At 40.8% G+C, this 16,283-nt stretch overlaps 1 protein-coding gene across 1 annotated transcript in view; it reads left to right on the top strand.

Annotated features, from left to right (window-relative positions):
- fat3a (FAT atypical cadherin 3a) overlaps positions 1-16,283 on the top strand; it is a gene marked incomplete at both ends in the record, with an annotated part of 119,383 nt that overhangs the window by 88,772 nt on the left and 14,328 nt on the right. Inside the window, 3 exons of the mRNA XM_079823621.1 lie at positions 253-721; positions 5,456-5,609; positions 11,361-12,025. Of these exons, the coding sequence (XP_079679747.1) occupies positions 253-721; positions 5,456-5,609; positions 11,361-12,025 (1,288 nt within the window). The remainder of the gene's footprint in view (positions 1-252; positions 722-5,455; positions 5,610-11,360; positions 12,026-16,283) is intronic.

Genomic DNA, 16,283 nt, shown 5'->3' with positions numbered 1-16,283 from the left:
ATGTCATGTGACCATTCACCAACATCAATATCATTAACCGTGAACATTCTAATGTGTTAAATTATTGAATTATTAACTTCAATTAAATATTTTGGGTAAAAAGGATTTTGAGAATCACTGGTTAAGGGAATCGTGCTACACTTGTCACATTTAGTTTTATTTTACTTGACGTTTTTTCACACCATGAACATTTTGGAGATGTTAATGCATCACATTCAACATAGACTGACTGTGTCTGCATTTGATTGACAGATCGAAGAGGGAAAGTTGTGGTTCCAGTTGGACTGCAGCAACAGTCCCAGGAGTATCGGGATCTCCGGCCGACCGGTTAACGACGGGAACTGGCATCACGTGGTCCTGGAGTTGCGTGGAAACTACAGCAGCCTCTCGCTAGACGACATGTATGTGGAACGGCGGCTGGCCCCGGCCAAATACCGTCCTTTAGGAGCCGATTTGTCTATTTATTTCGGAGCGCAGGTTTCGCCTCCGGACGCCCGCAGCTTGACGGAAAGGAAAGGTCCGCGGGTTACCAATGGCTTTCAGGGCTGTCTAGATTCTGTGGTTCTGAACGACAACGAACTCCCGCTGCAGAACAAACGCAGCCCATACGCGGAGGTGGTGGGACTGACGGACCTCAAGTTGGGATGCGTTCTCTATCCGGATGCGTGTGCCGCCCAGCCCTGCCTCAACGGTGCCACCTGCATCAGCCTACCGTCTGGAGGTGAGTGTGTGTGTGTGTGTGAAATGTCTGGTTTTAGGATTGCGATGTGATTCATATAATGTTATAATTAATCCTCCTGGTTGCTTCAATTACTCTCCAGTTAATCTGCTTCTATGATGTAATTAGTCTGGTTAATAAGCTTTACTCAGTTTTGGCTTCAGTCAAATCAGCTTAGCTTCTGTCTGCTGAGTGAAGCTTTAATTCACATCTACTGAGTCTGATGGAGACCAAATGACCAATTATGATGATTCAATCAGCTCCTGCTTTCCACATGCTCTATAGTAAATCTCGTCACTTCTCATCTTCTGTTCTCTCCTTGTCTTTTCTCTTTGCATTTCTTCTAGTCTTGTTCCATCCCCTTTCATCTTTCCCCTTATAATATTGTCTCCTCTCATCTCATTTATTCTCCTCTCATCTCTTCTCCTCTTGACTCATCTCTTCTACTTTCCTCTCATCTCCTCTCTTCTCCTCATGTCTCGTCTCGCCTCGGCTCATCTCCTCTCCTCTCTTCTCTTCTCCTTTCCTTTCCTTTCCTCTCATCTCGCCTCTTCTCCTCTCCTCTCTCGTCTCCTCTCTTTTCCCTGCGTCTCATCTCGTCTAGTCTTTTCTCGTCTCATCTCCTCTTGTCTCTTCTTGTCTCAGCTCCTCTCATCTTTTCTTCTCTTCTCGTGTCATCTCATCTCCTCTCGTCTCTTATCATCTAATCTCGGCTCATCTCCTCTCTTCTCCTCTCATTTTTTTCTCGTCTCTTCTCCTCTCGTGTCGTCTCCTCTGGTATCCTCTCCTCTCTTCTTTCCTCTCTTGTCTCCTTTCTTTTCCTTGTGTCTCATCTTGTCTCACCTTTTCTCCTCTCATCTTGTGTCATCTCCTCATATTTTCTCTTCTCTCGTATTGTCTTGTCTCTTCTCTTTTCCTCTTGTCTCGGCTCCTCTCCTCGCGTCTCGTCTTAAATCATCTCTCTTCTCCTTTCCTTTCCTCTCGTCTCGCCTCTTCTCCTTTCGTCTTATGTTGTCCCCTCTCATCTATTCTCTTCTCTTGTCTCAGCTCCTCTCATCTCCTCTTGTCTCTTTTTGTCTCATCTCCTCTCGTCTCTTCTCTTTTCCTCTTGTCTCTGCTCCTCTCCTCGCATCTCGTCTTGTCTTGACTCATCTTCTCTCTTCTCCTTTCCTCCTGTCTCGGCTCCTCTCCTCTCATCTCCTCTCTTGTCATCTCTTCTCCTCATGTCTCGTCTTGTCTTGAATCATCTCCTCTCTTCTCCTTTCCTCTTGTCTCGGCTCCTCTCATCTCCTCTCTTGTCATCTCCTCTCCTCATGTCTCGTCTTGTCTTGACTCATCTTCTCTCTTCTCCTTTCCTCTTGTCTTGGCTCCTCTCCTCTCATCTCCTCTCTTGTCTCGGCTCCTCCTCATGTCTCGTCTTGTCTTGAATCATCTTCTCTCTTCTCCTTTCCTTTCCTCTCATCTCGCCTCTTCTCCTTTCGTCTTATGTCCTCCCATTTCATCCTTTCTCTTCTCTTGTCTCATCTCATCTCCTCTTGTCTCTTCTTGTCTCAGCTCCTCTCCTCTCATCTTGTCTCCTCTCCTCTTTTCTCCTCTCATCTCCTCTCTTCTCCTCTCATCTTGTCTCCTTTCCCTTTTCTCCTCTCGTGTCGTCTCCTCTCTTCTCCTCTCGTCTCTTCTCCTCTCCTCTTGTGTGCTCTAGTCTCCTCTCATCTCGTCTTGTCTCCTTTCCTCTCTTCTCCTTTCCTCCTGTCTCGGCTCCTCTCCTCTCATCTCCTCCCTTGTCATCTCTTCTCCTCATGTCTTGTCTTGTCTTGTCTTGAATCATCTCCTCTCTTCTCCTTTCCTTTCCTCTCATCTCGCCTCTTCTCCTTTCGTCTTATGTCATCCCATTTCATCCTTTCTCTTCTCTTGTCTCATCTCATCTCATCTCCTCTTGTCTCTTCTTGTCTCAGCTCCTCTCCTCTCATCTTGTCTCCTCTCCTCTTTTCTCCTCTCATCTCCTCTCTTCTCCTCTCATCTTGTCTCCTTTCCCTTTTCTCCTCTCGTGTCGTCTCCTCTCTTCTCCTCTCGTCTCTTCTCCTCTCCTCTTGTGTGCTCTAGTCTCCTCTCATCTCGTCTTGTCTCCTTTCCTCTCTTCTCCTTTCCTCCTGTCTCGGCTCCTCTCCTCTCATCTCCTCTCTTGTCATCTCTTCTCCTCATGTCTTGTCTTGTCTTGAATCATCTCCTCTCTTCTCCTTTTCTTTCCTCTCATCTCGCCTCTTCTCCTTTTGTCCTATGTCATCCCCTTTCATCTTTTCTCTTCTCTTGTCTCATCTCATCTCCTCTTGTCTCAGCTCCTCTCCTCTCATCTCGTCTCCTTTCCCTTTTCTCCTCTCGTGTCGTCTCCTCTCATCTCCTCTCTTCTCCTCTCGTCTCTTCTCCTCTCCTCTTGTATGCTCTAGTCTCCTCTCATCTCGTCTCGTCTCTTTTCCTATCTTCTCTTTTCCTCCTGTCTCGTCTCTTCTCCTCTCATCTCCTCTCGTGTCATCTCCTCTCCTCTCGTATGCTCTCGGCTCATCTCCTCTCTTCTCCTCTCATCTCGTTTTCTCTTGTCTCTTCTCCTTTCCTCTCATCTTCTCTTGTGTAGTCTCCTCTCATGTCGTCTCCTCTGGTATCCTCTCCTCTCTTCTTTCCTCTCTCGTCTCCTCTCTTTTCCTTGTGTCTCATCTTGTCTCACCTTTTCTCCTCTCATCTTGTGTCATCTCCTCATATTTTCTCTTCTCTTGTTTTGTCTCGTCTCTTCTCCTCTCTTCTCTTTTCCTCTCGTTTCGGCTCCTTTTCTCTCTTGTTGTCTCATCCCGTCTCCTCTTCTCGCATCTTGTCTTATGTCGTCCCCTCTCATCTTTTCCCTTCTCTTGTCTCATCTCCTCTCGTCTCTTCTCTTTTCCTCTTATCTCGGCTCTTCTCCTCTCCTCTCGTGTCATCTCCTCTCATCTCGTCTCCTCTCCTCACATCTCGTATTGACTCATCTTCTCTCCTCTCCTCTCTTCTCTTCTCTTGTCTCATCTAGTCTCATCTCATCTCCTCTTGTCTCTTCTTGTCTTAGCTCCTTTAGTCTCTCCTCCTCTCCTCTTGAATGCTCTAGTCTCATCTCGTCTCCTCTTCTCCTTTCCTCTTGTCTCGTCTCTTCATCTCCTTTGTGTTGTCTCCTCTCATCTCCTCTCGTGTCGTCTCCTCTCTTCTCGTCTCCTCTCCTCTTGTCTCGTCTCTTCATCTCCTTTGTGTTGTCTCCTCTCATCTCCTCTCGTGTCGTCTCCTCTCTTCTCGTATCCTCTCCTCTTGTATCCTCTCTTCATCTCCTCTTGTGTTGTCTCCTCTCCTCTCGTATCCTCTTGTCTCGTCTTTTCTCTTCTCCTCTCGTGTCGTCTCCTCTCTTCTCTTTTCCTCTCATCTTGGCTCATCTCCTCTCTTCTCCTCTCTTCTCCTCTCCTCTCGTCTTTTCTCCTTTCCTTTCCACTCCTCTTGTATCCTCTCTTCATCTCCTCTCGTGTTGTCTCCTCTCGTATCCTCTTGTCTCGTCTCTTCTCCTCTCATCTTCTCTCGTGTCGTCTGCTCTTTTCTCCTTTCCTCTCGTTTTGTCTCTGCTCCTCTTGTACCCTCTCGTCTTGTCTCTTATCCTCCCATCTCGGCTCATCTCCTCTCTTCTCCTCTCATCTTGTCTCCTCTCTTCTCCTTTCCTTTTCTCTCATCTCATCTTTCCGTCTCTTCTCCTTTCCTTTCCTCTCATCTTCTCTCGTCTCGTGTCGTCTCCTCTCATCTTGTCTCAATACCTCTCATCTCCTCTCGTCTCTTCTTCTCTCGTATACTCTCTTCGCGTCTCATCTCATCTTGTCTCCCTCCGCTCCTCTATTAGTCTCTTCCCTTCTCTTTCCCGTTTTATTTTCACATAGTACTTCTTTGCTCATCTGTTTTTGTCTAGTCTCTTCTCTTCTTGTCTCATCTATATCTATTTAATGTCATCTTTTCTCCTCTCTTTGTCTCTTCTCATAGATTAATTGTACTTAAGTCTCGTTTTTCTAGTCCTTTCTTCTCTTCTCACTTTTCTTTTTGTCTCATGTTGTCTCTTATTTTTCCTCTTATCGTTTCTTCTCCTCTTGTCTTGTCTTGTCTCATCTCTTCACTTCTCTTCTCATTTAGTTTCTGTTCATCTCTTCTCATCTCATCTCTTCTTTTCTCATCTCGTCTATTCTTTTCATCTTATCTAATCTTTTTTTCTCCTCTTCTCTTTGTCCCTTCTCGTCTATGATTTTCTCCCTTTAGTCAAATTTTTTCTCTTCGCTTCTCATCTCTTTTCTCACCACTTTTCTATTTACTTTTTTTTCTCAATTTCTCTCATCTTGTTTACCTTCTCATCTCTCCTGCCTGACTGTAGTCCTCTCTCTCTCTCTCTCTCTCTCTCTCTCTCTCTCTTTCACTCGTTCACTGGCTCTGATGAATGCAGCAGTGCGTTGTGGGAGTTGCGGTGTTGTGCCATATGCATCCTCTTTGAAAAGGTCGTTTGTGCAGGAGTGTCTGCCAGACGTGTGTGCGTGTGTCTGCTTGTTTGTTTGTTTTTGTGGGTAGACCTGATAAAACCAGCGCACTGTTTACTCACTGACATTTTCCACACGATTTCCCACCGGTGTGTGAGCGGGTGTCTGTGCGATTGTTTTGCAATTCCATGAACCAACAATCTCTCTTGTGTGTCTCTCTCAGGTTATTCCTGCAGTTGCAGTGCTCTGTACACTGGAGGGCGCTGTGAGACAGAGATCAGCGTGTGCACGCCAAACCCATGTCAGAATGGCGGTGTTTGTAAACCCATTGGAAACGCCTTCATCTGCAGCTGCAAGAGAGGATACACCGGCGTAACGTCAGTTTACCAACATTTCAACTATGTAATTTTAGTTAAACATTAGCCTACATGATGTTTGAAAATGTATTGAATTCTAAACTAAACCAGAATATATATATATATATATATATATATATATATATATATATATATATATATATATATATATATATATATATATATATATATATATATATATATATATATATATACTATAAATGTGTATAATATTAATAATTAAAGGTAGGGTAGGTAGGATTTGGTTAAAAAACTTTTTTTCCAAATTTGTTTAAACTTTCTTTATATATCAATACATAATTAAAATGTAAGTACTCAGAAAAAGAAAGTATAAAAATTGAGTGTCTGTAGACCTCTCACGACTGTTTTAAAGACAGCTCATTATTTCCATTCACTCCACCTTCTGGGCTCTTTCCAAAGCCACGCCCCCAAAACACATGAACGCGCTACGCCGACCACGATCAGCTCAGCTGACGCATTATTTACCTGAGGCGACCGGAGAAGTGCATGTAGTGACATCATGTCAGAATCACATGTAATAAAAAATCTAACTTTATCATTATGAATATAAACAAATAAGATGTCTTTTAGTACTCACTATCAAGCTAGAATAACGATACTGGTAAAGTTTAAAATACACACACAACACAGTGTATACGACACACACAGATACAAGATAAAAACATCAACATAAACATTGGTAGAGTATATAAAAACAAACCAAGGGCCGAAATAAACGTGCAGGTAAAGTTCCCGGTGAACATGGTAAAAGAGTTTAGACAGAGGGTAGTAGCTAAAGCTAACTTAGTTCTAAAAAAAGTTCCTGGATGCGGTGTACTAGCTTTTACACATGCATTTTGTTATCTAAAGTTACATTTTGCGAAATTCAACACGACAGCGATCAACTTGAGCTAAGCATATTGAGTCTACTAATGGTTCGCTAAGTGTATAACATTGTAACTTTATGCTAAGTAATGTTATGTTAGCTATATTAGGCAGCTACGTGTGCTAGTGAGACATGCTTCATGAAAACATAAACCAAAAAAATGTATAATCAAAATGAAAGATTACCTGTCCAGCAGAAATACAGCCTCTTGAACTCAAATCAAACGGGTGCGCCAGGGTTGCCAGGTTTTCACAACAAAATCCGCCCAATTGCTACTCAAAACTAGCCCAAAACAAGCCCAAACGTGTTTCTCCGGTAAAAACCCGCGTTTGGGGGGTAAAATATGTGTCTTTTTGGTAGGGCTGCCTGCTAAAATTTGCAAATCCCGGGGCAAAATATCACATAATTGGGGTCGCTTCAACCCGCGGACATGAAAAACAGCCCGCGGCAACAGTGTTGAAGTAGCCCGACTTGGCAACACTGGGGTGCATGTGGGCAGATCCTGGAGCAAAAGCGGCGGTAGCCATGGTAGCGAGAGAGAGTGACAGGCGCCCAAGCCAATCACTTGTTTCGGCCCGAACGAAAATAATGAGCGGTGTTTATTGCAGATTAAAAAGTCTAGAGTCACTCGATTTTTATACTCTCTTTTTCAGAGTACTTAAATTTTAATTATGTATTGACATATAAAGAAAGTTTAAACAAATTTGGACAAAAGTGTTTTAGATCATTCTTACCTACCCCACCTTTAATGTTGATAATTGTTACTGATATACAGTGGGGAGAACAAGTATATGATACACTGCTGATTTTGCAGGTTTGCCCACTTACAAAGCATGTAGAAGTCTGTAATTTGTATCATAGGTACTCTTCAACTGTGAGAGACAGAATCTAAAACAAAACTCCAGAAAATCACATTGTATGATTTTTAAGTAATTAATTTGCATTTTATTTCATGACATAAGTATTTGATACATCAGAAAAGCAGAACTTAATGTTTGGTACAGAAACCTTTGTTTGCAATTACAGAGATTATACTTTTCCTGTAGTTCTTGACCAGGTTTGCACACACTGCAGCAGGGATTGGCCCACGTATCTTCACATTTAAAATATTAATAATTTTAGTTTATGCCCTTTTTTTATTATTCTATTTACATTTAAACTTATTATTAATATTATTAGTGTATTAGTGTATATATAACAACTTATTAATAATTTTAGTTTATGCATCTTTTAAATTATTCTATTTACATTTAAACGTATTATTAATATTATTATTTTATTATTGTATTAGTATATATTGTAAGGCCCGCTAAAATCTTGTTCCAAGGAAGGTAACGACTGCGGTTGAAGGTCGCTGCGCGTTCAGTGTTTCAGCTGGGCAAACTGGATTTGATTATAATATTCTTTATCTGACTGGTTTGGTCATTTATATTTAATAATTAGTCACACCTTTAACCATTCTGTGCGCCCCGAACTCCATCGCTTTAAGTAACTCAGACCAGACCGAAACCTCTTTCAAATGGCAACATCTGATAACAAGGGGAATTTAAATTGAATCGATGTCCCATTTGCCTGGATTGAAAGAGAGACCAAATGGCTCCAAAAGCCACACCCACCGTCATGAGTAAAATATCTCTAAGCTCTAAAAACTCTTAACTTCTTGTATATTTCTGTGGTTATAAGATTGTTGTATCAGTCGCACTGAGACATTTCAAACGATATCAAACACATTTAATACTGTATAGAATTGACATTAAATCCAATAGATTTTGGGTGAATTCTAAGTGATATCTCAGCAGGGATTGGAATAAGATGGGGGAAATTCGGGGCAAGGTAAATACATGCAAATTAAGGCCATTTTCAGTTGATTCACTCAGTGGGACTTCGTCTGCAAAAAGAGTCCTCTCCGTAAGTAATTGTCTTTCTCCAGACAATCTGGAGTTATGCAAGTTTTCAGTCTTTCAATATATAACAATATTAACAAACCATTTTTAAATCTGTCTAATCTGAGGTAAACTAGGGACCATTGCACCTTTACCAGTATTTTTATAGATTTGTCAACAAGCATCCAAATATTGTGTGTGATTTTCTTTTTTCGTGTAGCCGTAAACGATGACGCTGTGTCGAACGTAGTGAATTAGATTGATGAACTTTTAATTCCCAAAGTCAAAAGCTACCAACAGAATTTAATAACCAGCATCTGTTGCTTTCTAAAACACATACACACGTCTGTTTCTGTTGGCACCGCACCGTGAAAAACTGGCTCAGGCTTAGCACTGACTCGCTTGCCATGTTCGCATACATATTCATACTTTCATTTCCTCCGTGCACATTTTTATGCAGTCGGTGTAATGCGCTTCTGAATTTTTTCACTGAGGAGTTGGGGGACTGTTGCGCAATTTGTCGCCACAAGATGGTGCCATCAATCTATTAGTGTTTGAGTAGCATTAGTCTTTTTTAAAAGATCATTTCATGCCTCTCTCTGCATAGAGGAGATTATACTGCTGCAGTCTCTCTCGGCTTATGCTAATGTAGTTCATTACATCATTACTGACCACAGACACTTTTATTCGGTCGTTTAGCATTATTGACGCCAGTACAAACAGACATTAGAAAACTTTAAACACTGCCTTTCATGCACCTGCAGCATGTCTTTGGGCGAGTCAAGTGTATAATGTGTGTATGTATATATATATATATATATATATATAGTAATATAATTAATAATATACTTTTTTTTGGACGGGCAGTGTATTATAGTGTATCATTAGTATAGTATACAGTAATAATTGCCTCTATATATCATGTTATATACATTATTTTACTTATGCTGGATTATTATAATTGTTTTCTCATCTGAGTGGCCTTGATTGCCTCAACTTGTTTATAAAGCAGTGAAAGTTGCATTTTGATGAATATTTGATGAAAAGACCAGCCATATTTATTAGGGAAGTAAATAAGGTCACATTTGATTTCACATTGTCTTTAATCAGTCTTTGAAACATGATGATTAGCGCCAGAAAATGCGTGGGAACAAAAGTATTTTTTTTTTCGTTGTTTTTTTTTTGTCCTAACCAGCTGTGACAGTTTGCTTACTTTCTAACCGCCCACAATGAAATCTCACTGGTCCAAAATCCAGCTCCAAATGTGTAACAACAATAAGTCCTGATTGGCTGTTATTGTGTGGAGTCGTGCAGCATTTCCACTTTCAGTGTAGACAGACGGATTACTTTAGGCTGTAAACTAATCCCATCATGCCTGCTTTTGGACACACTGTCAGTTTTTTACACTGTCAGTTTTTTTATAGACTGATGCATTTCTGCAGAGTCACAATACATTTTAAAGCAGGCCAAGGACATTAAACTGATGCAGTAAAAACCCAGAGGCCCACTATAACCACATCAAGCGTAGCGTCAGTTTCTGGCAGGTCACGTTAGTCAAGCTCGCACCAGCTTACTGTCAGCTGATATACGTCTACCTATAGGAATACGATGCCTGTCACAGCACGCATATATAAGCTCCTTCAGTATTATAATCACGTTTCTCCGGCGCTAATTACCCTCCTCCATCCCCAGCTCCCCCTCTCGTCAGTTGGCATTCTGATTCCCCCTGAATCAGACTAAATTCCCAAATTAGGTTGTACATTTTAATATTGACATGAATGCTATCTGCAATACATTGTTGGTTCTGTTCTGTTTACCCTAATGCTGCGTTCACACCAAGCGCGAATAGAGCGTCAAAATCGTGTCTACCGCGTCTAGTTGGATGCTTGAACATTTTGAATCCATTTGCGTGTCTACAGTGAATTGGACGCGTGTATAAATTGAGCCTTTGAAGCGAAATAGACGTGCGTTCAATGCGCTATCGGAGAAATGTCATAAAACATATTTCCTCTTTTCATTTTCATTAAAAATATATATTAAGCATTAATAGCCACACAAATGTGGTCCAGGCAACTCCTACATTATCTTCACTGCATGTATATTTAAATATCCTTAAAAAAATAAAGTTATGAAACTTCTCGTTGCCCTCAGTCAAAATGATTAGGCAGACAACAAATTATAGATTCATGAGAGCAAAGATCGCCCGTTAGATCCACACAAGACGAACCACTACAGGACATCAGAGCCAGCGGCAGACGGCAGAAGGACTGGCCGAGGAAAGGCTGCTCTCGCCGGGGTTAATGAGCGCTGAGCGCCCGGTGATCGCCTGGATCTCTCAACTCCAAAAACGCAAGATAAAATAAATAGGCGCTCTCTTTATAAATAAACCACAGATTTGATATTTAAAGAACTACATTCTCACCTGAAAAAGTCTTAAAACCTCATTTCGTGACACAATAGTAGTGTTTTTAAATTATGCAGGGTTTGTCATCACGTCACTTTACCACCTGACAGCAGCGAGCAGGCTTCTGATTGGTTAACGCGGCACTAATTGACGCCAAAGTTACAAATTTTCAACTCGGGCGTCAGACATGAATTCGCTTCAAACACGTGAATGCACAAAAGCACCACTCGCTGTAACGCACGTATCGCGCAAGATGCTCAATTTGCGTCATCAAGAGGCGTAATCGCGTCCATCGCGCCGCGCGAAACACGTCTATCGGGCCGCAGGACCTCCAGACGCGCGTTAACGTGCCTTTCCATTTACTTAACATGAATCACTCGCTCCTGACCTATTCGCATTTGGTGTGAACGCAGCATAAGGGGGGTTTATCACTGCTCTCCCTGCTCTTATGCATGCTAGGCTGCACAGGGAGTTCTTGCCATACCGAACCATACCGCCAATCTAAACTATATGCTAATTATCTATCATCTTTGACAATAGTGGTCCTGACAGAATGAGTGTTTATGTCTCCTCTGCAGGTGTGAAGAGGACGTGAACGAGTGTGAACGCGAGCTGTGCGAGAACGGCGGCGTGTGCGTCAACACTTTCGGCTCCTTCTACTGCAACTGCACGCCGGGTTTCGTGGGCAGCGCGTGTTCTGTTCGTCCGGTGCTAGTTCCGGACATGCAGGCCGGCCACGCCTACGTCGGGAAGGAGGAGCTTATTGGCATCGCCGTCGTGCTGTTCCTCATCCTCACCCTCATCCTTCTCTTCATCGCCTTCCGAAAGAAGGTGTTCCAGAAGAGCTATTCCCGGAATAACCTCTCCATGGTTCAGGATCCGGCTACTGCCGCCCTGCTGCACAAAGCCAACGGTGGGCACTACCCGCCGCTGCGCTGCGCCATCGGAGAGCCCATCAGCCTGTACACAGAAGGCGGCCCGCCTCAGGTCCCCGTCAGGCCGATGGCATACACGCCGTGTTTCCCCGGAGACCCTCGGGGAACTCTGGAGAAGAGGTCAGGGGACGGCCGAGGCCTGGAGCTGACCGAGATGAGCACTTTCCATCCGTCGGAGTCGCCACGGATACTGGGCGGAACCAACCGGAGGGGCGTGGTCGTGTGCAGCGTAGCGCCCAATTTGCCACCTGTCTCGCCGTGCCGGTCCGACTGTGATTCGCTACGGAAGAGCCCCTGGGAAGAGGATGGTGAGAGAGAGATATCCGTAATATTCGTGTTGTATTTGTGTGCTTATCAGAGTATTTGATCATTTACCATAATTTACCATAATTCGTCTCTCCGCTCCATCTCCACTCTGGGATTTACATTTGCAGCTGCTTCCTGCTCTTTGAAAGTATAATTTTAATATTTACTAAATAAAAATATGTTCATAAATATAATTTTAATGTAATATATTATATGATTGGCATATTATTAAAAGAATATTGGTATTAATGTTGTATGTATATTCAAACTTAATGTAGCAAAAAAAACATATCAATTAAAAAAAAGAACCCCAACTTTATTTTTATTTTTTTTATTTGTTCATTTTAAATCAGTACTTTGTCATAATTCATCATTAATTATCATCAATTTTCACAAAACTTCTTATTTTTTTTATTGTTTTCTTTCCAGTAATAGTTAACCCAAATTCAAAAAATTTTTTATTAAATTTAATATATGTATCAATAAAATAAATTATTTTAATTCACCCATTCTTTTATTATTTATATTCACTAAGCAATTTGTATTTTTGATGGTTATCTTTCCAATAGTATATTTCCCAAATTCTCTTGTTTTATGAGAATATATTTATATTAAAAGATTGCAATATTAATAGAATGATAGGAATGGAGTATGTATAAATATTCATTCTTTGCATATATTTTTTTACTTTAAAGAACCCCAAATTTAAAATATTCAAACATATTGCTGTTTCAAATTGCTCATTCATCATTAATTTTTACTACACATTTTGTATATTTGATTGTTTTCTTTCCAATAATATTGCACAAATTCCATCTTTTATTTACACAAAATATTAATATTTATTTGCTAATATTCTGTTTCAAAGAGAGTGAGGATTATTGCTGACATCACTTGCACTATGGGATGTTAAATTGTATTATAATTGATGATGCGCTGACCCTCTGATTAAAAAAGCATAAGTTTCTCGCTCCAGGCAAAATCGTCCATCTCTCACGCACAGTAGTCTGGTGTGATATTACGCATATGTTTATGCATGTTTATGTGTTTGCCAGTGTGAATTTGTCAGCCGGCTTTGATCAGTTCATGCCTGCCAGCTATGAAAAATCCATCGTTCCCAGAACATGTTTAATTTAATTTTCGCATTTAACTGCATTTAACCTCACGCAACTCGAAGATTGGCTGAGATCGCTGCCGTTCCACACACACATGCTCGTATCTCAGTAACCTCCCTGAGCTTTTTGGCATGCACATTTTTGTGTTCAGACTCTTAATGAACCCTATACGCCAACACTAAGAAAGCCACAGCATTCAAACTGTATGCCTATGCATCAATGGGAAGGCGACCTATGACTGTTTTCAGCGTAGATAACAACCTGCTGCCAGATTTCCTGTTATCTGTATATGTAATGGCGGAGCTCCGCACTTTTATCTTCTTAAACTCAGCTCCGTTCCCTGCTGTGACAGTTTAGGCAGAAGCGTACAGGAGAAAAAGCTTGTATTTGTCGAAACTGTTTCCACCTGCAGCTTCCCACTAGCTAAGTTCTACTTTGTTAATGATGTTTTCTGTAAATAAAATCTAAATACACTTTCATATGAAGGTTACAGCAAAAATTGGAAAGCCTAGCTGCAGGTGGAAACAGTTTTAAGGAGTAAAAGCTTTCAATTTATGGTCCATTTAATGTTGCTAAACCAAATCAAAAGTCACATGATTTGAAAATGACATGGAAGTAGAGCAGTAATCCGATAACTAGGCCCATGCGGTATCAACAGAACTCTGCAGAATTCAAATGTCTGTTGTTAAAGTTGTACTCATCCCTGTAGTTTATCCATTTATTAAACAGTTTAGCTAATTATATTTAGGAGTGGGTATCGTTTGATCTTTAGCAATTTCAACATTCGGTTGCAGCTGAATACCATAAACAAAAATCAGCAGCCTAATGCTGCGTTCACACCAAACGTGAATAGAGCGTCAAAATCGCGTTGCGCGTATAAATCGAGCGTTTGAAGCTAAATAGACGCACGTTCAAGGCGCTATAATTGAAAGATGTCATAAAACACCACTCTGCCTCTTTTCATTTTCATTAAAACTATATATTAATCATTAATAGCCACACAAATGTGGTCCTCCTACATTATCTTCACTGCATGTATATTTATATATCCTTAAAAAATTAAGTTATGAAACTTCTCTTTGCCCTCAGTCAAAACGATTTGGCAGGACCTCCAGACGCACGTCTACGCGCCTTTCCATTGACTTAACATTGAAATCACTCGTTCCTGGCGCTCTATTCGCGTTTGGTGTGAACGCAGCATAAAGAAAACATTATTAAATACAAGTAAACCATCAGTAATAAAATAAGAACAAATAAATGAATTAGCAATAGCTCAAATAAATACAACTGAATAAATTTCAGGTACAGGAATTGAAAACAAATGTAAAATAACACTGCATAGTTTTCTTTTTATTAATTAAATATAGATGAATCCTTATTAAAGTTACAGAAGTTATTCAGGATCAGTGAGTGATTTTCTTTTAATGTTTGTTTAAGATTAATGACACAGACAGCAGTAGATGTATTAGGCTTCTGTCACTTTAAGAGCTGCACGGATCCAATATACTGTTACACATGCGTTTTCTTCCTCGACTGTTTATGTTCACTTAAGACAAAAAACCGACTGTGTAATTTGGATATTTTGATATAATTAGGGCCCGAGCACCGATGGTGTGAGGACCCTATTGGAATTGCTCGGTCTATTATTCTTCTACTCCGAAACAAATTGCATTCTTGAGGGCCTAAACATTCTTGAAAACTCATGAAACTTTGCTCACGCGTCAAAAGTGGCGAAAATTTTTGTCTGATATGGGTTTCAGAATTAGGTGTGGCAAAATGGCTCGATGGCGGCACCTACAAAATTTCAATTACGCGTTGTTTGCGCTATGTTTAACATACAAGTATAAAATTCGATAGACACATGTAACAGCCCAATACCTACAAAAAAGTCACTAGCAGCAAAATCGAAAAACCCAACAGGAAGTGAGATATTTTGAATTTTTTCTGCAACATTTTTGCCATTTCCAGACATTGTATTTTAACAAACTCCTCCTAGAGATTTGATCAGATAAATATCATATTTTGTCAGTCTAACCTAAAGGCCTTTGCGATGTTATATTGTGAAGATCTTGAGTTCACGCTTTGCTGAAGCGTGTGTCTGTGGTAGCCGTCATGAAACAGGAAATTGTTGTAACTCAAGCATACAATGTCCGATCTGCCTCAAACTTCCCATGTTTGTTAAGTGCCCTGGCCTGAAGACATCTACATGCCGATATTCAGTTACAATCATAGCGCCACCTGTTGGCAACAGGAAATGGCATGCTTTACACTGTAATTCACTCCCTGAAACACATTTAAATATGCCATGAAATCCCAAACATGCTAGAAACACATTTAAACATTCAACACTCGGCGAAGTTCTAATGTTTGCGATTAATGCCACAAAACAGGAAGTTGTTGTAACTCAAGCATACAATGTCCAATCTGCCTCAAACTTCACATGTTTTTATAATAGTCCTGGCCTGAAGACAACTACATGCCAAAATGTAGTTATAGTCATAGCGCCACCAGCTGGTAGCAGGAAGTGTGGCAAATGCAAATGACTGACGTAGTCCTCCTTATACTTAAATGCAGATTGCCCACCATGCTCTATTTTCCTTAATCCACCGGGGCCGGTGACATGTGTGCGAGGGCTCTTTCATTGCTGCTTGCAGCTTTAATTGTGTGTGTATTTGCCCATTCAAGTGCAAGAAGACATGAAGGAGAAGTTTTCTTCTTCACGTCTTTCTATGCTTGAACGCTTTAAAATCACATTAAAATGGGCACGCATCCAAACGAGCGTCTTATTGAATCCATGGTTCTTGGAAATTTGGAACCGGTTCTCAAGACCCAACCCTAATTATTCTATGCTTTCTGCTACCAATAAAAGTTGTATTCTCAGCTCTGTTTAACCCATTTTGTCATAACCCATTTAAATCTACTCTATAAAATCCTTTTTCTTTTTTGTCTAGGCCTGCCTAAACTCATTGTTTGCTTTTGTGTTTTGTTGGGTGTAGGTTTTTTCGTGTTTTCATTTCAATTTGCATTTTGTTTTGCTTGTTTTTTTAATTTGTGAAATTTCTGCAGGTTCCAAAACAGAATCACCTAGCAACCATACCTTAAAAATCCCTGGTAATAACACCAAATTTGACACACACCAAGTCAA

The sequence above is a fragment of the Gobio gobio genome (assembly GCF_949357685.1).
Source record: "Gobio gobio genome assembly, chromosome: 8".
In the NCBI taxonomy this organism is placed as follows: Eukaryota; Metazoa; Chordata; class Actinopteri; order Cypriniformes; family Gobionidae; genus Gobio; species Gobio gobio.
This window is presented reverse-complemented; position numbering and strand designations above follow the sequence as displayed.